Source organism: Salmo salar, chromosome ssa13 (assembly GCF_905237065.1).
Source record: "Salmo salar chromosome ssa13, Ssal_v3.1, whole genome shotgun sequence".
NCBI lineage: Eukaryota > Metazoa > Chordata > Actinopteri > Salmoniformes > Salmonidae > Salmo > Salmo salar.
Window position 1 is genome coordinate 51,626,276 of NC_059454.1, and position 23,347 is coordinate 51,649,622.

General features: G+C 42.3%; 1 protein-coding gene across 1 annotated transcript; it reads right to left on the minus strand.

Annotated features, from left to right (window-relative positions):
• Positions 1-16,021: 16,021 nt before the first annotated feature.
• Positions 16,022-17,753, minus strand: ggnb2 (Gametogenetin-binding protein 2). Its single transcript, NM_001146450.1, is given in 2 exon segments — positions 16,022-17,056; positions 17,647-17,753. Coding segments are annotated over 2 exon segments (249 nt in total). The 5' UTR covers positions 17,740-17,753; the 3' UTR covers positions 16,022-16,900.
• Positions 17,754-23,347: the final 5,594 nt, after the last annotated feature.

Consider the following 23,347-nt stretch of genomic DNA (forward strand, 5'->3'; position numbering starts at 1 on the left):
GATCGGAGGGTGAGGGCTAGGGCCATTCCCCCCAGAAATGTCCGGGAACTTGCAGCTTCGTTGGTGGAAGAGTGGGGTAACATCTCACAGCAAGAACTGGCAAATCTGGTGCAGTCCATGAGGAGAGGCACTGCAGTACTTAATGCAGCTGGTGGCCACACCAGATACTGACTATTACTTTTGATTTTGACCCCCCCATCCCCCTTTGTTCAGGGACACATGATTCAATTTCTGTTAGTCACATGTCTGTGGAACTTGTTCAGTTTATGTGTCAGTTGTTGAATCTTATGTTCATACAAATATTTACACATGTTAAGTTTGCTGAAAATAAACGCAGATGACAGGGAGGACGTTTCTTTTTTTGCTGAGTTCATATGGTCTTTAACAAGCAAACAAAAGGTAATGGAAAAACTACAACTAAGCTAGTACATCAGAAGGATATGGGCATATTTTATCATACTTTACTACATGCTTATAGAACACAAGGTAGCAGTTTACATACTCATAACCTCCGTTGAACTCGGGCTCGGCCCGGCCTAGGAGGTGTGCGATGAAGTTTGTCTCGCAGCAGACATGGACGTGGCGCTCGTGGGGGCAGCAGCGGATACCCTCGTACAAGGTAGCGCAGTAGCCCTTCTCTTTAGTGCAGTCCAGCTCCCCTACCAGGATGTTGTACGCTCTCAGTACCTTGTTCTTGCAGTCAGTACAGAACCTGAAAGGAAGAGAGAAGGGACAAAAGGGAAACACTGTAGTAGTAAAATATATTTTCACAGTCTAAGTTACATTAAGGTGCCATTACATAAGTAACATTACTCTAACTTACCTGTGTTTGCACAAGTATGTTTCCAGGGTTTCCAGGAGGCAGGCACTGTCAATCAGAACGACCTCATCCCTGCACTCCTGAGACATGAGCTCCCACACATCCATCCAGCTTCCCCTGTGAGCAGTAAACCCCCATGGTTAACATCAATCAACACATTATTGTGAAGCTGACTTGATAGGTTTTTAAAAAAATAACGGTGACGAGCAAGACAGGCATGCCAACTTAACATTGGCAAGTATTCATTGGATAAATCCTAATTAAAAATGCGCTTCAACTCAAGAAAGTATTTTACTTTTGATCCTGAAAATGAACTCAACTACTTCAGACTGGCGCTAACTAGCTAGCCTTCAGAAATGTCACTTAAACTCTGAACAAACAAGCTGCGTTTGCTTTGCTGCATACCTGCTGGGGTACTGAAAAGGTCCAAAGTGAAAAGCGACGTTACATCTGCGGTCTCTCTTGGCTCCTCCATCTTTGTCTTTCTCTAAACCTAGCCCTTTGTCTACGCTCCCCTCTCCTCTAAAGATTCATAGAGACATCTCAAAGACACTTCAATACTGTACATCACAAAATACTCTTACTACAGCTTCAAATTGCCTAGTCTGACCCTGGTATGACCAATAGGTGGACATACAGCTTACATTTAAATTTACCAGAACTGATAGAACAGGCTTCACAACTTATTCCTCTAGAATTGTATGGTCCTAAAACAATATTGCAATTAAGTCCAATACAGCAGTTACAGTGCATTCGGAAAGTATTCAGACCCCTTCACTTTCTTTGCTAATGTATATAAAAACGGAAATATCACATTTACACAAGTATTCAGACCCTTTACTGAGTACTTTGTTGAAGCACCTTTGGTAGCGATTACAGCCTCGAGTCTTCTTGGGTTCAAGTCCGGCCACTCAAGGACATTCAGAGACTTGTCCCGAAGCCAATCCTGCGTTGTCTTGGCTGTGTGCTTAGGGTCGTTGTCCTGTTGGAAGGTGAACCTTCACCCCCAGTCTGAGCTCTTTGGAGCAGGTTTTCATCAAGTATCTCTATGTAATTGACTCAGTTCATCTTTGCCTCGATCCTGACTAGGTTCCCAGTCCCTCCCGCTGAAAAATATCCCCACAGCATGATACTGCCACCACCATGCTTCACCGTAGAGATGGTGCCAGGTTTCCTCCAGACGTGACGCATGGCATTTAGGCCAAAGAGTTCAATCTTGGTTTCGTCAGACCAGCAAATCTTGTTTTTCATGGTCAGAGTCCTTTAGGTGTCTTTTGGCAAACTCCAAGCGGGCTGTCATGTGCCTTTTACTGAGGAGTGGCTTCCGTCTAGCCACTCAACCATAAAGTTCTTGGTCACCTCCCTGACCAAGGCCCTTGTCCCTTGATTGCTCAGTTTGGCCCGGTGGCCAGCTCTAGGAAGAGTCTTGGTGGTTCCATATTTCTTCTATTTAAGAATGAAGGCCACTGTGTCCTTGGGGACCTTCAATGCTGTAGAAATGTTTTGTTACCATTCCCCAGATCTGTGCCTCAACACAGTCCTGTCTCGGAGCTCTACGGACAATTCCTTCGACCCCATTGCTTGGTTTTTGCTCTGACATGCACTGTCAACTGTGGGACCTTATATAGACAAGTGTGTGCATTTCCAAATCATGTCCAATCAATTGAAGTTACCACAGGTGGACTCCAATCAAGTTGCAGAAACATCTTAAGGATGATCAATGGAAACAGGATGCATCAGAGCTCATTTTCGAGTCTCATAGCAAAGGGTCTGAATACTTACGTAAATAAGGTATGTTTTTTTTTAAATAAATTTGCAAAAATGTAAAAAATAAAATCTGTTTTCGCATTATTATTGTGTGTAGATTGATGAGGATTTGTATTTATTTAATCCATTTTAGAATAAGGCTGTAACCTAACAAAATGTGGAAAAAAATGAAGGGGTCTGAATACTTTCGAAATGCACTGTAGATAGATGATAAATAGCGCCAGTTAATGTGACTCACCCCAGTGGCTTAGGTTTGTGTGTGTCTAAGGAGTGCAACTGGCAGCGTTTATTCTTTTTGCTTTTTGGAATGGCATCGATCATGTCATTCAACTTTGACCTACAAAAAAATAAAAATAACATTTACTAATACTGTAGTAGTTGTAAGAATATTTTGAAGATAACTACACAACGCAGAGGACCAAAAGTCAATAGAGTACTAATGATGAATGGAAAGTAGTTTCTGTAATAGGGGATTAATGATCAATGGGTTAGAGACAGGGGAGGAATTTGTCTATACATTGAGCCTGAAATAGGATACTTGTTATTTGGCCATTGGTCCAGTTTTAATTCAAGGAATTCTAATTGGTCAACCACATGCTAGGGTTGGGTTATAAAACTACATCCTGTCCCTTTGTTCTGTGGAGAGTATCACTGAGGACAAGGGAGAATGAACATCTACCTCTCAGCATAACGTCTATGAGTTGTCCTCTTTGAATAAACCTATTCTCTCCCCCTTTATTTGCTTTGGGGTCTGTGTTATTGAAGAGTAACATCAACTGCTAACACTTGGTGCCGTGACCCGGATGGATTGGTCGTGACCAACAAGAAAGAAAAAAAACTCAACTATGTGTTGATCCAGGGAAAAGAAATAGGGCTGAGCGCAACCCACGGGATTCAAATCTTAATCTCCTGATTGACTGCTAAGATATTGCTGGGTGAGTCTAGACCGATATCATTTAAAAAGTACAAAAATCAGGCTAATATTAGTGCATGCAATGAGTGATTCCTATCTGTTATGTATAAGGTTAGAGTCCTTTGTTTGCTCTGTTACAGGTTTGTTAAATCTCTATTATAAGGGTTCAAGTCCATTTTGTGAAACCTTGTTGCATAGGAGTTGCTACTTTTTACACGTGTGGGTAATGTAAGCCTTGTAACAAGCGTTTGAAGTTTACAGGTTTTATGGGTAAGAGACAATTTGTGTTCTATAGAAAGGAGGTTTGAGCACTCAAGGTTTATTTTTTATTTGTTTTATTTTTTTGGGGGGGGGGTTAAATAAATATATTATACAACGTTTGAAGTTAATGGCATTACATTAAGTGAGAAAACCACTCTGGAAAAGGGCGGAACAGCTCCTCCGGATGTGAGCATGATAAAGATTTTAAATTCACTGTCTAGTGATATGAAGAACCATTTCAAAGCAGAGAAGTGTAGGCAAGAGATAAATACATATTCTGTCATTGTTGACAAAGATGGAATCTGTCTGATGTACAAAAAGCTTGGAGGAAAAAAATACAGAGAATGTCTAACTCGTTGACAAAAACAAGATGGTCTTTATCTGTATTAACAGAAGTAAGGAAGAGGGATGAGAAATTCTGTCTTGATAACCGTGACAGGACATTGCCGAGAGATAAAGATAGTTGGAGAGCTCTTAGTGAACAGATAAAAACCTTTAAAGGAGAAATTCAACAATTACAGGAAAGGGTTATAAAAACAGACTTGGCCCCAACATGTGGACCCTTTGTTCCCTCCATCTATCCTCACACTGAGTTGCGCAAGGCAGATAAGGTTTCAACCATCTGGTCAGCACTGCCTGGCTTTGAGTCAACAGATACTGACAGCGGTTACGAACGATGTCTTAGGCCAACCAGAACACAGGCTGCAAAAAGGTAGTAAAGACAGACCTCCAGTGACAGTAATCACATAAATCAGCATCTCCAAAACAGTTGGATGAATGGTCAAAAACTTTGAAACATCCACAAGACATGGGTATGAAGACAGGGGACCATTTGAAGCGTTGTAAGAAACTCAACAATCAACATCCTTATGATGGGTTACAGTTACTAGCCTTTGCTTTGAACAACCGTGAACATGGAGTACTTGAAGAAAAGGTTTATAGAGCTGTGGGTGGTGAAGAGCAATATGTGGCCGATGGATGGAGAGCCATACATGTTTTCCTTAAGGGCCTGACCAATGCAACCACCAACTGGGGAGAGAGAACCAAATGTGTTCAAAAACCAAAAATAACCATTTGTTGAATATGAAGAAAGGTTTAGAGCAGAAGTGGTTAGACAGTGGGTTACCCAACATGGAAGAAGCACTCAATTCCTCCAAAAATGGGGCAAATCCCTCATCAGCTAATGAAATCCAAACATGAGGATTTGCAAAAAAACGTTTGTTTCTACAACTACGGACTGGGAGAGAAAACTACGGCGACATCGTCGACAGGCTGTCACGACTGGACAGAACACCAACCAACATACTAAACTGGCTGTCAGAAGAGAAACCTGGTGTGTCATTATTGCGGGATTTCTGGTCACTGGCAACAAGACTGTCGGAAAAGAAAACGTGTTCTTATGAGGAATGGCCAGGGAAAGCAGGGTCCGTCTCAGGGAAACAGGAGTACAACAGTCCCAACAACACAATGCTGCTGCAGAAATTTAAGAAGCTCTCTCCGGCTCAGCAGCAGTTTGCTGGACGCTTTGGAGGGAAACTAATAGAACCTGTGGAACAGTCGTTAAGACACTAACAGCTTACAGACGGTAGGCAATTAAGGTCACAGTTATGAAAACTTGGGACACTAAAGAGGCCTTTCCACTGACTCTGAAAAACACTAAAAGAAAGATGCCCAGAGTCCCTGCTCATCTGCGTGAACATACCTTAGGCATGCTGCAAGGAGGCATGAGGACTGCAGATGTGGCCAGGGCAATAAATTGCAATGGTCGTACTGTGAGATGCCTAAGACAGCACTACTGGGAGACAGGACGGACAGCTGAACATCCTCGCAGTGGCAGACCACGTGTAACAACACCTGCACAGGATTGGTACATCCTAACATCACACCTGCGGGACAGGATGGCAACAACTGCCCGAGTTATACCAGGAACGCACAATCCCTCCATCAGTGCTCAGACTGTCCGCAATAGGCTGAGAGAGGCTGGACTGAGGGCTTGTAGGCCTGTTGTAAGGCAGGTCCTCACCAGCAACAACGTCGCCTACCGTCGCTGGACCAGACAGGACTGGCAAAAAGTGCTCTTCACTGACGAGTCGCAGGTTGTGTCTCACCGGGGTGATGGTCGGATTCACGTTTATCGTTGAAGGAATGAGCGTTACACCGAGGCCTGTACTCCGGAGCAGGATCGATTTGGAGGTGGAGGGTCCGTCATGGTCTGGGGCAGTGTGTCACAGCATCATCGGACTGAGCTTGTTGTCATTGCAGGCAATCTCAACACTGTGCGTTACAGGGAAGACATCCTCCTCCCTCATGTGGTACCCTTCCTGCAGGTTCATACTGACATGACCCTCCAGCATGACAATGCCACCAGCCATACTGCTCGTTCTGGGCGTGATTTCCTGCAAGACAGGAATGTCAGTGTTCTGCCAGGGCCAGCAAAGAGGCCGGATCTCAATTCCATTGAGCACATCTGGGACCTGTTGGATCGGAGGGTGAGGGCTAGGGCCATTCCCCCCAGAAATGTCCGGGAACTTGCAGGTGCCCTGGTGAAATAGTGGCTGTAGATGTGACAGCAAGAACTGGCAAATCTGGTGCAGTCCATGAGGAGATGCACTGCCGTACTTAATGCAGCTGGTGGCCACACCAGTCACTGACTGTTACTTTTGATTTTAACCCCCCCTTTGTTCAGGGACACATTATTCAATTTCTGTTAGTCACATGTCTGTGGAACGTGTTCAGTTTATGTCTGTTGTTGAATCTTATGTTCATACAAATATTTACACGTTAAGTTTGCTGAAAATAAACGCAATTGACAGTGAGAAGACGTTGGTTTTTTTGCTGAGTTTATATGTCCAGATATGAAACAGACAACCATTATCAATTTATATTGGTCCAATGAAGATTGATGCAGGGGTGTGGATCGGCTCATTTGAACAACCTATTTTAGGCCTTGATGTTATTATGCAATTTGACCCTACACTGAACATTTCTGAAGGGAAGGTGACGGGGCAGGGCTCTACAGTTCAGAACCGTCCTATTTGGACTACAAATAAACATGTGTGGAACTTTTGATATGGAACCAGTGTGGTTGACAGGTGTTGGCCCACCTTGCACAAAACAATATCCCATTAGCAAGAAAACTATGGACGCTACTAAAGTAGTGAATGTAGATTCTACTCTTGACAATGAATCGAGCTGCACAGGTCACAACTGCTCATTGGAACAAATGGTAGACGGTGTTGGAGGCTCCTAACATCATACAACGTGGCACACTATGTAATCCAGCTACTCTGATGCTTCCTCCAGATACTACATTACTTGAACACGACTGTTGTGAGTTGGTTTTGGATCAGCTCTCTGATGGGTTTATTAAGAGTCATCCATTGGAAAACCCTGAGTTTATCTTATACACAGATGGTTCAAGCATTGTGGAGGGGGGTGTGAGGAAGGCAGACTGGGCAGTTACTACAATGGACAATGTGATAGTGACAGGCACATTACCTGCAGGAACATGAGCACAGGTGGTGGAATTGGTGGCTTTGACAGTAGCATGCAAACAGGCTGAAGGAAAACTAATATCTACACAGACTCAAGGTATGCTTTTGGTGTTTTCCATATTTTTACAAAATCATGGGTACGAAGATTCATGACATCACTGGGAACTCCTGTGAAGAATGGACCACAGGTGATGGCTCTACTGAATGCTCTCCAGTTACCGGTAAAAGTTACAATTTTGAAAATGAAAGCACATGGAAAAAAATCTATTATTTGTCCTCTTTGAATAAACCTTTTCTCCCCGATTTGCTTTGGGGTCTGTGTTATTGAAGAGTAACATCAACTGCTAACATAGTTTTGCAAAGTATACTGACACGTCTGTACTTTCTTTCAATACCAGAATCTGATAAATGGTTCGGTACTCAAAATGTATGTTACTTTCGGTACTTCTGTCAAGTGCATCTCATGTCGGCTACTGATCGAGAGTCTGTCTATCAGCGCAGCCTATGTCCCCTTATAGCGCGAGAGCACCGTGCCTGCTCCATTTACTCATTGCTAGCTCTAGCCTGTCCTGAGGAACCATTGCACTCACTAGGAGTCTGGGCTGTATCACAATTTATGCTGCAAAGTTAACACACTTGAAAAATGCAAAACACCTCAAGTCTCCCCAATCATGCCTCAAACTGGGTGTGTGTGAATGATGTCATGGTTCTTAAAAGAGACAGCAAACACTTATCGGAGAAGAGATTGCGTCTTACATGCAAATGTTGACCAGTAGACAAAAATAAATCCCAAATGCAAGGGAAACAGACGGTTTTCATCTGTAGCCCCTTGAAATCAGCCAAAACAAGCTCAATAACTCAATGCATGCACACACACCTATTGAATATGCATTCACCTGTATTATAAATAGGCCTTGGCTACATCATGATTTACCCAGTTCATCGATAGACCAGAGATTTACAGAGCAAAGTATTCAGACCCCTTCACTTTCTCCACATTTTGTTACGTTACAGCCATATTCTAAAATTGATTAAATTGTTTTTGTCCATCAATCTATACACAATACCCCATAATGACAAAGCAAATACTTTTCTATAAATATTTTGCTAATTTATTAAAAATAACTTTATCACATTAACTTAAGTATTCAGACCCTTTACTCAGTACTTTGTTGGAGCACCTTTGGCAGCGATTACAGCATTGAGTATTCTTGGGTATGACGCAACAAGCTTGTCATACCTGTATTTGGGGAGTTTCTCCCATTCTTCTCTGCAGATCCTCTCAAGCTTTGTCAGGTTGGATGGGGAGCGTCGCTGCACAGCTATTTTCAGTTCTCTCCAGAGATGTTCGATCGGGTTCAAGTCCGGGCTCTGGCTGGGCCACTCAAGGACATTCAGAGACTTGTCCCGAAGCCACTCATGTGTTGTCTTGGCTGTGTGTTTAGGGTCGTTGTCCTGTTCGAATGTGAACCTTCGCCCCCAGTCTGAGGTCCTCATAGCAAAGGGTCTAAATACTTATGTAAATAAGGTTTGTCTTTTATTTGTAATTCATTAGCATACATTTCTAAAAACCTGTTTTCGCTTTGTCAAAAATGTATACAAGTCATTTTAGAATAAGGTTGTAACTAATAAAATGTGGAAGAAGTGAAGTATCTGAACACTTTCCGAATGCACTGCAAATCTCTAGTCTGATGAACTGGGTAAATCAAGATGTAGCCAAGGCCTATGAAGTTAGATCTTTTTTTTTTAACCAAAGTCAAATTGATTCTATTATGTTATAATTGAATCATGAATGCATACATTCAAAAATAAAATAAAACATGTAATGATATTGAACTCAAAAGATCTGGATCAAGTGTCATTCCGTAACTTTGGCTAATACGCCTTCTTTTTTCCCCCCTTGGTATCATTTTGGTATGTAGTTTCGTGATGGTATAAAGTATCGTGACGGTATAAAGTATCATGATGCTAAAACTGGTATCAAACAAAAAAATTCTGCTATCGTGACAACACTAACTAATAGCTTACCATAAAAATACAAGTGGTCAGATTTGATCAGTACTTATATAAGTTAAACAAACAAAAAACTTCCAACACACAAATACAGCTGATTCTTACTGGGACTCGAGAAATGGTAAGTAATATTTTTGCTCTCCATCAAGGGGACAGTTTACCGATTCTTTCTAAGGCAAATTGGCCAATAAAGTACAGATAAAAGATGGACCACAGCAATAGTATGAGTCCGTCTTATGACAGGTCAATAAAGTATTAATAAAAAGTTAAGATACACAAGATTCAGTCTGTGACATGTCAAAAGTATGAATAAAGAGATAAGACTACAAGAGTCTCATGTGACAGGTCTCACCCACCCATGGACGTAGAAGAGGGTGTAGAGCTTCTTTGCGCTGACCACGCAGGCCTTGGTGACAGAGAGCACGCCGATGGGCTTCACAGTGAGGGGCTCCAGAGCCGGGTTCCCAGACTCCACCAGCTGGGAGAAGAGGCGCTCCACACTCCGCCTGCAGCCCACGCACGGCACCAGCTGGGACAGGGCGCTGAACATCACCCTGGACGACACAATCATGGCGTTGTTCAGGTCCTGCTGCTTCAGCATGCTGTGATGCTGAGGGGGGGTAGAGGCAGGCAGGCGCACACACAACTTGACTTAGTACAGTGTGTAGCAAAGTGTTGAAGAAATAAAGGCAACATCCTTGAGAAAAGTATGACAACCAGTCTTAAGGTCAATATCATCAAGCCATGTTTGAAGGGCACACACTAGGGATGCAAATTTGGGTCAATTTTGCTGCTGACTAACCGACCCTCATTAACATGTCAAACGTTTAAGCGGTTATAATCCAACCCCAGAAATAAAAATCATGAAACTCCTGTCAATTCAGTGAAAGCCTATGTTCGATCAGTGGGTAAAATAACTAACCTTCTCTAAGTGTTCAATCTGAAATCAGGAAATCGTGTAGGAACGCATCATAGCTACATGGTTCTCGTCACTGGGCCTCGACATACATTTTGAAGCGGAGCCATTTGCTTGTGCACTGCTACACAGTACAGTCATATCTGACTAAGATCCTAACATGGTGTCAGAAGTGCTTCAAACTCATCAAGTATAAGGAGAGATATTTTACAGAAAATAATGTTCCTTGAGTGTAGAGTGATGAAAAGTAGCTAACTGCTCTCATGAAAAAGGGGTAAAAAGGTTTCAAAATGTTTATCCAAAATGTTGATCCTTCACTCCAAGGTAGGGGATATGACAAGATGGCGCCGAAAAACATGGCTGACATTTTACATTCTCCCAACCAATGGTGCTATTTTGCCATTTTTTGTAGCGTTTTGTGTAACTTTTTTTTTTACTTATTGTGTACATAATGTTGCTGCTTCCGTCTCTTATGACCGAAAATAACTTCTGGACATCAGAAAAGCGATTACTCACCACGGACTGGAAGAAATGTTTTCCTGTAACAAGTCCGACGAGAAGGATATCCTGCTTTCACTGGAACAGGCCCAGATCCACGCCTTTTGCGTGAAGAAAGGCGCCAGAAAAGAGGACACAGATTGGGCATTCTTCTGAGAATCCGGAGGCGAATGAATAAACTCCCACTACCTTCCATTCTTCTCGCTAACGTGCAATCATTGGAAAATAAAATTGATGACCTACAATTCAGATTAACCTTCCAACGGGACATTTAAAACTGTTACATCTTATGTTTCACCGAGACGTGGCTGAACGAAGATACGGACAATATAGAGCTAGCGGGATTTTCCATGCACCGGCAGAACAGAGACACTACCTCTGGTAAGACGAGGTGTGGGGATATGTGTCTTTGTCAATAACAGCTAGTGCGCGATGTCTAATATTAAAGAAGTCTCGAGGTATTGCTCGCCTCAGGTAGAGTACCTTATGATAAGCTGTAGACCACATTATCTACCAAAAGAGTTCCAATCAGTATTATTCATAGCCGTCTATTTACCACCACAAAAAGAAGCTGGCACGCTCTCAACCAACTCTATAAGGCCATAAGCAAAGAAGAAAATGCTCACCCAGAAGCGGCGCTTCTAGTGGCAGGGGACTTTAATGCAGGCAAACTTAACTCAGTTTTCCCAAATTTACACCAGCATGTCACATGTGCAACTAGGGGAAAAATTATCCGAAACCATCTTTACACCATACACAGAGATGCATACAAAGCTCTCCCCCGCCCTCCATTTGGCAAATCTGACCATTATTCTATCCTCCTGATTCCTGCTTACAAGCAAAAACTAAAGCAGGAAGTACCAGTGTCTCACTCAATATGGAAGTGGTCAGATGACACAGATGCTACACTACAGGACTGTTTTGCTAGGACAGACTGGAATATGTTCCGGGATTCATCCAATGACACTGAGGAATACACCACCTCAGTCATCAGCTTCATCAGTAAGTGCATCGATGACGTCGTCCCCACAATGACTGTACGTAAATATCCCAACCAGAAGCCATGGATTAAAGGCAACATCCGCATCGAGCTAAAGGCTAGAGCTGCCGCTTTCAAGGAGCGGGAGACTAATCCGGACGCTTATAAGAAATCCCGCTATGCCCTCAGATGAACCATCAAACAAGCAAAGCGTCAATACAGGATTAAGATTGAATCCTACTACACCGGCTCTGACACTCATCGGATGTGGCAGGGCTTGAAAACTATTATGGACTACGAAGGAAAATCCAGACGCGAGCTGCCCAGTGACACGAGCCTACAAGACGAGCTAAATACCTTTTATGCTCGCTTCGAGGCAAGCAACACTGAAGCATGCACAAGAACACCAGCTGTTCTGGATGACTGTGATAACGCTCTTGGTAGCCGATGTGAACAAAACCTTTAAACAGGTCAACATTCACAAAGACGCTGGGCCAGACGGATTACCAGGACGTGTACTCAAAGCATGCGGGGACCAACTGGCAAGTGTCTTCACTGACATTTTCAACCTCTCCCTGACCGAGTCTATAATACCTACATGTTTCAAGCAGACCACCATAGTCCCTGTTCCCAAGGAAGCGAAGGTTACCTGCCTAAAGGATTACTGCCCCGTGGCGCTCACATTGGTAGACATGAAGTGCTTTGAAAGGCTGGTCATGGCTCACAACAGCATCCTCCCGGACACCCTAGACCCACTCCAATTCGCATACCGCCCCAATAGATCCACAGAAGACGCAATCTCAATAGCACTCCACACTGCCCTTTCTCACCTGGACAAAAGGAACACCTATGTGAGAATGCTGTTCATTGACTACAGCTCAGCGTTCAACACCATAGTGCCCACGAAGCTCATCACTAAGCTAAGGCCTCTGGGACAAAACACCTCCCTGGATCCTGGACTACCTGACGGGCCGCCCCCAGGTGGCAAGAGTAGGCAACAACACGTCTGCCACACTGATCCTTAACACTGGGGCCCCTCAGGGGTGTGTACTTAGTCCCCGCATGTATTCCCTGTTCACCCACAACTGCGTGGCCAAACACGACTCCAACACCATCCTAAGGTTTGCTGACGACACAACAGTGGTCACCGACAATGATGAGATGGCCTATAGGAGGAGGTCAGAGAACTGGCTGTGTGGTGCCAGGACAACAACCTCTCCCTCAATGTGAGCAAGACAAAGGAGCTGATCGTGGACTACAGGAAAAGGCAGGCGGAACATTAACATCGACAGGGCTGTAGTAGAGGGGGTCGAGACTTTCAAGTTCCTTGGTGTCCACATCACCAACGAACTATCATGGTCCAAACACACCAAGACAGTCATGAAGAGGGCACGACAAAACCTTTTCCCCCTCAGGAGACTGAAAAGATTTAGCATGGGTCCCCAGACCCTCATAAAGTTCTACAGCTGCACCATTGAGAGCATCCTGAGCGGTTGCATCACCGCCTGGTATGGCAACAGCTCGGCATCTGAGAGTAAGGCGCTACAGAGTGTAGTACAAACGGCCCAGTACATCACTAGGGCCAAGCTTCCTGCCATCCTTGACCTATATAATAGGCGGTGTCAGACGCAAAGCCCATAAAATTGTCACAGACTCCAGTCACCCAAGTTATAGACTGTTTTCTCTGCTACCGCACGGCAAGCGGTACTGGAGTGCCAAGTCTAGGACCAAAAGGCTCCTCAACAGCTTCTACCCCCAAGCCATTAGACTGCTGAACAATTCATAAAATCGCCACCGGACAATTTACATTGAACCCCCCTCCCTTTTGTACACTGCTGCTACTCTGTTTGCTACCTATGCATAGTCACTATGCCCCCACCTACATGTACATATTACCTCAACTAGCATGTACCCCCGCACACTGACTCGGTACAAGTGCCCCTCTTTATTGTTATTCTTAGTGTTAATTTTTATTATTACTTTTTATTTTAGTCTACTTGGTAAATACTTTCTTCTTGAACTGCACTGTTGGTTAACCTGTTGAGGGTAGGGGGCAGTATTTGCACGGCCAGATAAAAAACGTACCCGATTTAATCTGGTTATTACTACTGCCCAGAAACTAGAATATGCATATAATTATTGGCTTTGGATAGAAAACACCCTAAAGTTTCTAAAACTGTTTGGTGTCTGTGAGTATAACAGAACTCATATGGCAGGCAAAAACCTGAGAAGATTCTGTACAGGAAGCGCCCTGTCTGACCATTCCTTGGGCTTCTTGACTCTTTTTATTGAAAACTTAGGATCTTTGCTGTAACGTGACACTTCCTACGGCTCCCATAGGCTCTCAGAACCCGGGAAAAAGCTGAATGATGTCGAGGCAGCCCCTGGCTGAAAAACATTAGCGCCTTTGGTAAGTGGTCTATCAGAGGACAATGAGACTGAGGCGCGTGCACGAGGCGACCCCATGTTTTTATTTTCTCTCTCTTTGTACTAAAACACGGTTTCCCGGTCGAAATATTATCGCTTTTTTACGAGAAAAATTGCATAAAAATTGATTTTAAACAGCGGTTGACATGCTTCGAAGTACGGTAATGGAATATTTAGAAATGTTTTGTCACGAAACGCGTCGGGCGCGTCACCCTTCTTTACCGCTGCTGACATAATCTAATCTAATAATACTGCTGACATAATCTAATGTTTTGCTTTCGTTGTAAAGCCTTTTTGAAATCGGACAGTGTGGTTAGATTAGCGAGAGTCTTGTCTTTAAAATGGTGTTAAATAGTCATATGTTTGAGAAATTGAAGTAATAGCATTTCTAAGGTATTTGAATATCGCGCCACGGGATTACACTGGCTGTTGCGTAGGTGGGACGATTTCGTCCCACCTAGCCCAGAGAGGTTAAGGGCTTGTAAGTAAGCATTTCACGGTAAAGTCTACACTTGTATTCGACGCATGTGACGAATAAAGTTTGATTTGATATTGCGGTGGGTAAATACATTTGACTGGTTATGCTTATCAACTTATAGGTTCATTTGCATAATTTAGAGGAATTAAATTGGCGTGTGTACAGTATATTCATTATGCATCTTATTTATCACACGTGTACAGCATACTGATACAGAGAGCCTTTGTGTGGAAAATTTGTTAGAGATCGCAAGAGCTGCTGCTAGAGCAGCATCTTGTGGCACTTTCAAGACAACTGGGAACTCAGGAATTTCTCCTAACGAGGACAAATCATGACGTCAGAGATCTTCCAATCGGAAAATATGAGCTCTAGAAAGAGGCCTAAATTCCCGAGTTGGAATTCTGCGTTGGATGACAGTTCAAAATTATTTTTCCCAGTTGGAGCTCATTTTGTCCCAGTTCTGCACTGAAGTCGATGATTTCCGAGTTTGCAGCTGTTTTGAACGCAGCATCAAACAGCAAATGAAGGCAGGCTTCATCAGCGCATCACACACCACTTTGCAATGAGCTGGAGCCAGTAATCACTTTGAAAACATACTTTATTGTTTTAAACATTAAAGTTTTAATACATATTATTAGGCATGTCTTTGTGTCAAAGTAGCCTATTAGATCTCCTCTTTCTAAATTTCTAACTGATATTGTCATCTGTCACATGAAACCACTCACATATGCAGTGCCCTTTCGACAATGGAGTTTTTCACTAACTGCATTATGGAACGAACATTTGCACATAGACTACTGCCTTGTGCGCTTATAATGTAAATAAATAATAGTTCAACATTTTAAGATAAACGTTGCATCAGACTCCTTGCTTTTAAACATATTTTTTTACGTAGCCTAGGCCTACTGGTTGTATGAATTTGGAATCGATCGTCCCACAACTGTCCCAGAGTCTGTTTGGAATAGGATATTTCTTTTGACAAGCTGACCAATAGAATAGGTAGCCTAAACTTTGACTATAGCAGATTGACATAGGCTAGTGATTTTGCTGTTTGTTACTCAACTTGCTGGCTGAGGAAAAGTAAAATGTGGACAGTTATTCGAACATGTTCAAAGTGCACATCAGAAATCGTTAAGGACCGCACATCATTGCATCCTCAACTTGCATGTTCTGTTAATATGAATGACCATATTCAAAATGTGATTTCTCATTCTGAGCACCATGGGTGGATGCCCTAATTAGGTTACGCACCCAATGCATACGGGTCCGGTAAATGTTGGTCAAATGTCCGGGTCCACATGTTCCTAACGGAAACCCTGCTTTAGACGTTAATATTAGTTATCCTACATTATATTTGTCAAACATGATGGAGTTCAGCATATATCTATATAATTGAAAGTATCATTAAAGTTCAGCTACATTCTATCAGCATCAGTCTGAGCATTTTTTTTTTTTGATTACCATTATTTCATTCCAAGTCACCATCTCATCTCTATAGAGCTCCTGCATATGCTGTCTAACAAAATCACTATTTTGTAGTTTTTCAAAGTAAATAAGGCATACCTTTAATGACTGCTCAATTCCAACTATCAATCACTTAGATCATGTATTTTCAGATAGAGATACATTGCAAAGCAAAAGCTGCTTTCTAGATACCCTCACAATCGTGCATTCTTCTGCCTCTTCCGTAGGAGGCATAAAAGAAACACAGACCGGATAAGTAGATGCGCAATGGATTATGGTCATTCTAGTTAATAACCACGTTTTAAGCACTAAACTATGTAGAATATTGGCCTTTTGGAAACTCCCTAGTACATCACACAGTTCAGGCTGGACCTGATTTATCTCTAGAGAAACTATCAATGAGCACATTGAGTGCACAGAAGAAGAAACAACGAACAAAATGGAATTCAAATAATTTAACTGACATATGTCAATTAGTTGTTTAAAAAACAAAAAAAATTACATTTTGGTTAATAAGATGCATGACGACTAACGAAACACACTGCAATTTAATTCCACCTAATTATGCAAAAAAAAATAAAAAATGTTAACCTTTATTTAACTATGGAAGTCAGTTAAGAAAAAAATTCTTATTTACAATGACGTTCTACCCCGGCCAAACACTAACTCGGACGACTCTGGGCCAATTGTGCGCAGCCCTATGGGACTCCCAATCACGGCCGGTTGTGATACAGCCTGGAATCGAACCAGGGTCTGTAGTGACGCCTCTAGCACTGAGATGCAGTGCCTTAGACCGCAGCGCCACTCTGGAGATAAATTAAATTAAGAATGACCGGTCAAATGTGTTTTCAGTGGCTAACCGACTAACGGTTAATGGGTAACGTCCCTAATACACACAAATCTTCTTCCTTCCTCATGACTAGGATGTTGACAGTACTCACTCACCTCAACAAACTGCTTCATCTCAGAGCTGTTGATCTGGTGACTGTCAAGGTTCATGACATTGTCAGTAAACTCCATCACCATCTGTAATAACAAGAGGACATACATTGAAAGTGTCATCAGCACAAGTATTCCACAACACAACTGGGAAATTCTACACTATGTAAAGTAGAGGAAGTAAAGCTGTTCCAGCATTAAGTAAAGCTCTTCCAACATTAACCTGTCCATACAGTGTCTGCATCGCCAACATAGGTCCAAGCCCAGTATCTAATATACTACCACTGCTCAAATTATAACCATTTAGGCTAGCCACCCAGCAACCACATCCAGTTTGCGGTCATGATTAGCTTGCCGGTTAGTTAACTGGTCAGTTAGGCCAGCCTAACAGCTCAGAAATGTAATGGAAAAATGCATTGGTTAACCTACATCAAGGTGTCATTGGAAATACGTGACAGCTAGAACATCCCTAGCTAGCTAGAAAGCCGGTTGGTGGATCCGGCTAGCTGCTGGCGCTAGTTGTTGGAGAGGCCTAGCTAGTCCTCTCGGTCTCTCGTTCGCAACCGTGTTTCGTGGTCGACATAGGTAGCAAGCTAGGTTCAGAAGAGTGCCTGATTGTAAAAGCCTTTAAACAACTTGAGCACCATATGGGAGATGGAAACACTGCACTTTCTTACTGTAAGAGTGTCATCGATGTACAGGGGAATCTGTCTTGCGAGGAAAGGGATGTCCTCTTCCCCGTCCCTGCAAACCGCAACCAAACGCGCCATGTCTTACAGCTCCTGTCGCGGTGGTATCACGTATTGCCTGTATACAGTGGGGACAGATTGAGCAAATCCAACAGTCACAGTTTCACCAATAGCTAGGGCTAACGTACACACCGCGCGTCATTTCAAGTTCTATGCCTTGTCATAACACGCAGTGAATTATAATTTGGGGAAAATACATTGTAATATTGTGATATGAAATGATCCCAACAATTGTAAACGCTTCTGTGGTTGATAAATGCCATTGTAGCAAGTCAATGATCTATTAGTCATGGATAACTGGCTGGCTCTCTGGCTGGCTGCTGCGCGTTGGACTTCGGGCTAGAAGGTCGAGGGTTCGAGACCTGCTCCCAGCTGTTTTATTACATTGGTGTCAGAAGTGATCGGACCTTGCATCCACAACAGTGCGTGTGCTTGCCCGGTGAGCGCGTTCCTATAAAACGTAGTCTCAAGCTAGCGCGAGTACGCGCTCTTTGAAAGGAGGGAGTAGTGTAACGACCCTGGGTTTAAAAGCGCGGATATCGACTCTGCCGCTCGAGCATGCTTTTGCGGCACAGTCGATAGTTAGCTAACTGAAGTATGTTTTAAACTGAGTAGCAATCGTTATTTGGTTAACTAGCAGCTACCTCCACTGGCACCAGGGTCTGAAGAAATTCGAATCAAATTGAAGCGTCAGAAAAAAACTGATTAATTTAGCTAGCTAACGTTAATTCTTCGCCGGAAAAGTAGCTATGTCGTCCAATCTGTAAGTTACTGATCTTGTTTCATGTTCTTGACAACTGAAACTTCTTTCCGAATTTACAAATGTATAATTACATTATTTTGTAAACGCAAGCAATCATCGTACATTACTTACCAGGCTTTTGAAAGTTGCCTTTTTATACAAAAACAAACAAGCGCGTAATAGGCGGAGGAATCTTCATGCGTAACCTTTGCCCACAAGACGTAGCAACAAAAATAAATTCCAGTTGTACGCTCGAGATGGTAAGAACAGCTAGAACAATGAGAAATATTTCACCGAATGTATAAATGTGCAACAACTTGGCGTTTCCACTCACTTCCAAATATGGTAGTGAGAGGAAGCCTAGTGGCCGGTGTCATGTTAAAATCTTCCCAACATAAATACATTTACATTTTAGTCATTTAGCAGACGCTCTTATCCAGAGCGATTTACAGTAGTGAGTGCATACATTTCATTTATTATTATTAATTTTTTTCCCTGTACTGGTCCCCAAATAGTTCCCAATCGTATTAAAACTGTTGTAGTGAACACTTATGAGTATGGTGGGATGAATTTTCTGGACTTTACTACCTTAAATAATACTTTTAAGATCAATTGGATAAAACAATTCCCAAGAAGACCCACTTCTGTGGAATTGTATTCCTCATCACATCTTCTCTACTTTTGGTGGCCTTAATTTCATGTTGGTTTGCAATTATTAATATTGAAGTTCCAGTGAAACTCTGCTTTTCATCATCAGGTTTTCTTGTCATGGTCCTTAATTTCTAAGCATGATTTTTCTCCACACAGCTATTATATGTGGAATAATCGGGATATATATGGTATAAAAATACTTTTGTTTTTAGAATACTGGTTCCGAAATAATATCCTGTTGGTGAGCCAACTTGTAAATGCAGAGTTTAAAACTTAGTTATAAGGAATTCTTAACACTTTACAAGATCCCTGTAACACCTAAATATTTTGCAATTGTTTTAGATGCCATTCCCTCAGGTGTTGATTTATTATTCAGGAAAGTGTCAAGACCTGACCCTTAGAACCTACCTTCCCTGTTGACTCATCAATAGGAAAGATTTGTTTCTCTTTTCATCCATTCAACAACAGAGCGATACCTTTTGTCATGCCTTATTGGAACAGTTTTATTGATAATATCTGTTGGGGAAAAAGTTTGGATGTTGCCACACACATACCTACTTGTTAACAAAATTAAGGAAGTTTCCTTTAAAATTATTAGTAAATATTATCCTGCCAACCACTATATGAATTAGTTTAAGAAAAGCTAACTCAAATTGTAGCTTTTGTAATGACCACACAAAAACGGTGTTGCATCTTTTTTGGCATTGTATTCATGTAAGGAAACTGGCAAGACATCAGTATAATTGAACACATTTATGAAGATTTTACAATATTGTGGAGAGATGTACTGCTTGGATTCTTTACCTATGATAGAACAAGTTGCTACAATTATGTAATTAATTTCATTATCCTTTTGGCCAAATTTCATATTCAGAAATTTACATTTTCAAACAAAACCACATTTTCTTACCTTACAACAATAAATGGAACTATATTTTAAGACCATTAAATACTCTAACAAAAAGCTGTTTGATTTAAGTGTATGTATCCCCCTTAAGGTCCTTGTGTAATGTGATATTGTACCCCCTTGCCCAAATGTCCTTTGTATAATATTTATATATCCTTGTGTTCCCCCATTTACTTTCTGTATTGATTTGTTAATAAAAAAAATTGATTTCCCAATCATTCTGATTGTGTTATTATTGTGACATAATTTCTCAGAGTTAAAATGTTCCCAGTTCAATAATTAAATTGCACACGTGGCTGATCTCGTGCGGCTGTCTCTCTCCCCTCCCTCGAAAAACTGTTCTGTGGGCTCATGCATTTGCTACATCTGCCAATCCGGCCTCGCGCGCCAAATAGCCCCGTGTTAAGTAGGGTTTAGAAATCCTGTGCTATATTGACATTGTGTGTGGAAAACATTTCATCACAGGTAGACATTTACTGTAATTTGTTTAGTCTAGTCCATTTATAACTCAACTCACTACTTGTAGCTGTATAGTCCGCTTGTGTTGAGTGTTGACTAGATAATGTTCATGTTTGTAACTAAACTCATGTCCCTTTTTCAGGACCCTGTCTTTCAAAGAATTTGTAAAACCCAAATAACTTCACAGATCTTCATTGTAAAGGTTTTAAACGCTGTTTCCCATGCATGTTTAACGGAACGGTCGTTAAGACACTAACAGCTTACAGACGGTAGGCAATTTAGGACACTAGAGGCCTTTCCAATGACTCTGGAAAAACGCCAAAAGTAAGATGCCCAGGGTCCCTGCTCATCTGCGTGAACATGCCTTAGGCATGCTGCTAGGAGGGGACTGCAGATGTGGCCAGGGCAATAAATTACAATGGTCGTACTGTGAGACGCCTAAGACAGCGCTACAGGGAGACAGGACGAACAGCTGTTCGTCCTCGCAGAGGCAGACCACGTGTAACAACACCTGCACAGGATTGGTACATCCGAACATCACACCTGCGGGACGGGTACAGGATGGCAACAACTGCCCGAGTTACACCAGGAACGCACAAATCCCTCCATCAGTGCTCAGACTGTCCACAATAGGCTGAGAGGGGCTGGACTGAGGGCTTGTAGGCCTGTTGTAAGGCTGGTCCTCACCAGACATCACCGGCAACGTCGCCTATGGGCACAAACCCACCGTCGCTGGACCAGACAGGACTGGCAAAAAGTGCACTGACTTCACTAACGAGTCGCGGTTTTGTCTCACCAGGGGTGATGGTCGGATTCGCATTTATCGTTGATGGAATGAGTGTTACACAGAGGCCTGTACTCTGCAGCAAGATCGATTTGGAGGTGGAGGGTCCGTCATGGTCTGGGGCAGTGTGTCAGAGCATCATCGGACTGAGCCTGTTGTCATTGCAGGCAATCTCAACGCTGTGCGTTACAGGGAAGACATCCTCTTCCCTCATGTGGTACCCTTCCTGATGGCTCATCCTGACATGACCCTCCAGCATGACAATGCAACCAGCCATACTGCTCTTTCTGTGCTTGATTTCCTGCAAGACAGGAATGTCAGTGTTCTGCCATGGACAGCAAAGAGCCTGGATCTCAGAACTTGCATGTGCCTTGGTGGAAGAGTGGGGTAACATTTCACAGCAAGAACTGGCAAATCTGGTGCAGTCCATGAGGAGGAGATGCACAGCAGTACTTAATGCAGCTGGTGGCCACACAAGATACTGACTTACTTTTGATTTTGACCCCCTCCCCTTTTTTCAGGGACACATTATTCAATTTGTTAGTCACATGTCTGTGGAACTTGTTCAGTTTATGTCTGTTGAATTTTGTTATGTTCATACATATTTACACATGTTAAGTTTGCTGAAGATAAACACAGTTGATAGTGAGAACTTCATTTATTTATTTTTTTGCTGAGTTTAGCTAGCTCACGTGGCTGCTAGCACTGTCATGAAAAGGGGCATGAGGGAAGCCCAACATTACGTTATTTTACATAGTGAGAACGCTCGAGAGTAATCTTTAGACAAGTACTTTTCTTAAATTAAGTTTTGTAATTGACTAAAACAAGCAGACAAGAAAATTGCGTTTGGAAAAAGTCAAACCTTTTGCTGTTAGAGTGCAGTATGTTACAAATACTGCGTCCAAAATATCACAGTTGACTGCAGTTACTGCACTTTATTGCAACTTTAAAACTACAAGTTTTTTTGTAAGGGAAGTTTTTGCTGTAAGCCAATGGGTTAACCTAGGTAACCAGACTGTTTTCCCCCACACGGCCGTGCGGGCCGCAACGTTTTAATAGTCCGCCACAGTGGAGGTGTCATAATACCCATAAAACCTAGCGGTAAAACATGGAAAAGGTTCCAATACTTTTTTCCACCCTTCATTTTTCACAGTGAATTTTACAAACACGTAGAATGAAGTGTGTTTGGTGTAGGCTTATCTTGGTGTGACATTTTGATAACCGTGTAGTTCTTTCTTTGGTCCCCTTTCTTTCATAGCTAGCCACTGACTGTACTTTAGCTAGTTAGAATAGCAGTAGATCAAAAAAAGTATTTATTATTTAGCCTAGATAATTATTTATACAGTATGTCAACCTTGGTGTCTCTTTCAGACCTTATGACATTTTAAGGATGTGCATAAGAACATTAAAATGGGAGAAGTCTGGTCATGTTGAGAAGTGCAGCTACAGTTAAGGCAACTTTCAGGTTTGGTCACGGCCGGCATGAGGGATAAAGTTTATCCTGTGTCGGTGAGTGCAGCTGTTAAGTTTGAGCATCAGCAATACAATGTGTTCTACACGAAAATAGCCACTTAATGAATTATATAATCATTAACCAGATTACTCTGGATAACAGACTTGGATGAGTGATAACTCACTGCGATACTGAACAAAAATATAAACTTAACAATTTCAAAGATTTTACTAAGTTCATATATATGTACAATACCCTGGGTCGCTCCTCTTTTCAGTTCACTGCAGCTAGCGACTGGAGCGAGCTGCAACAAACACTCAAACTGGACAGTTTTATCTCAATCACTTCATTCAAAGACTCAATCATGGACACTTACTGACAGTTAGGGCTGCTTTGTGTGATGTATTGTCTCTACTTTCTTGCCTTTGTGCTGTTGTCTGTGCCAAATAATGTTTGTGCAATGCTGCTGCCATGTTGTTGCTACCATGCTGTGGTCTTAGGTCTCGCTTGTTGTGATGTTTTGTCCTATATTTTGAATCCCAGCCCCCGTAGGAGGCATTTTGTCTTTTGGTAGGCCGTCATTGTAAATACAAATTTGTTCTTAACTGACTTGCCTAGTTAAAGCTTAAATAA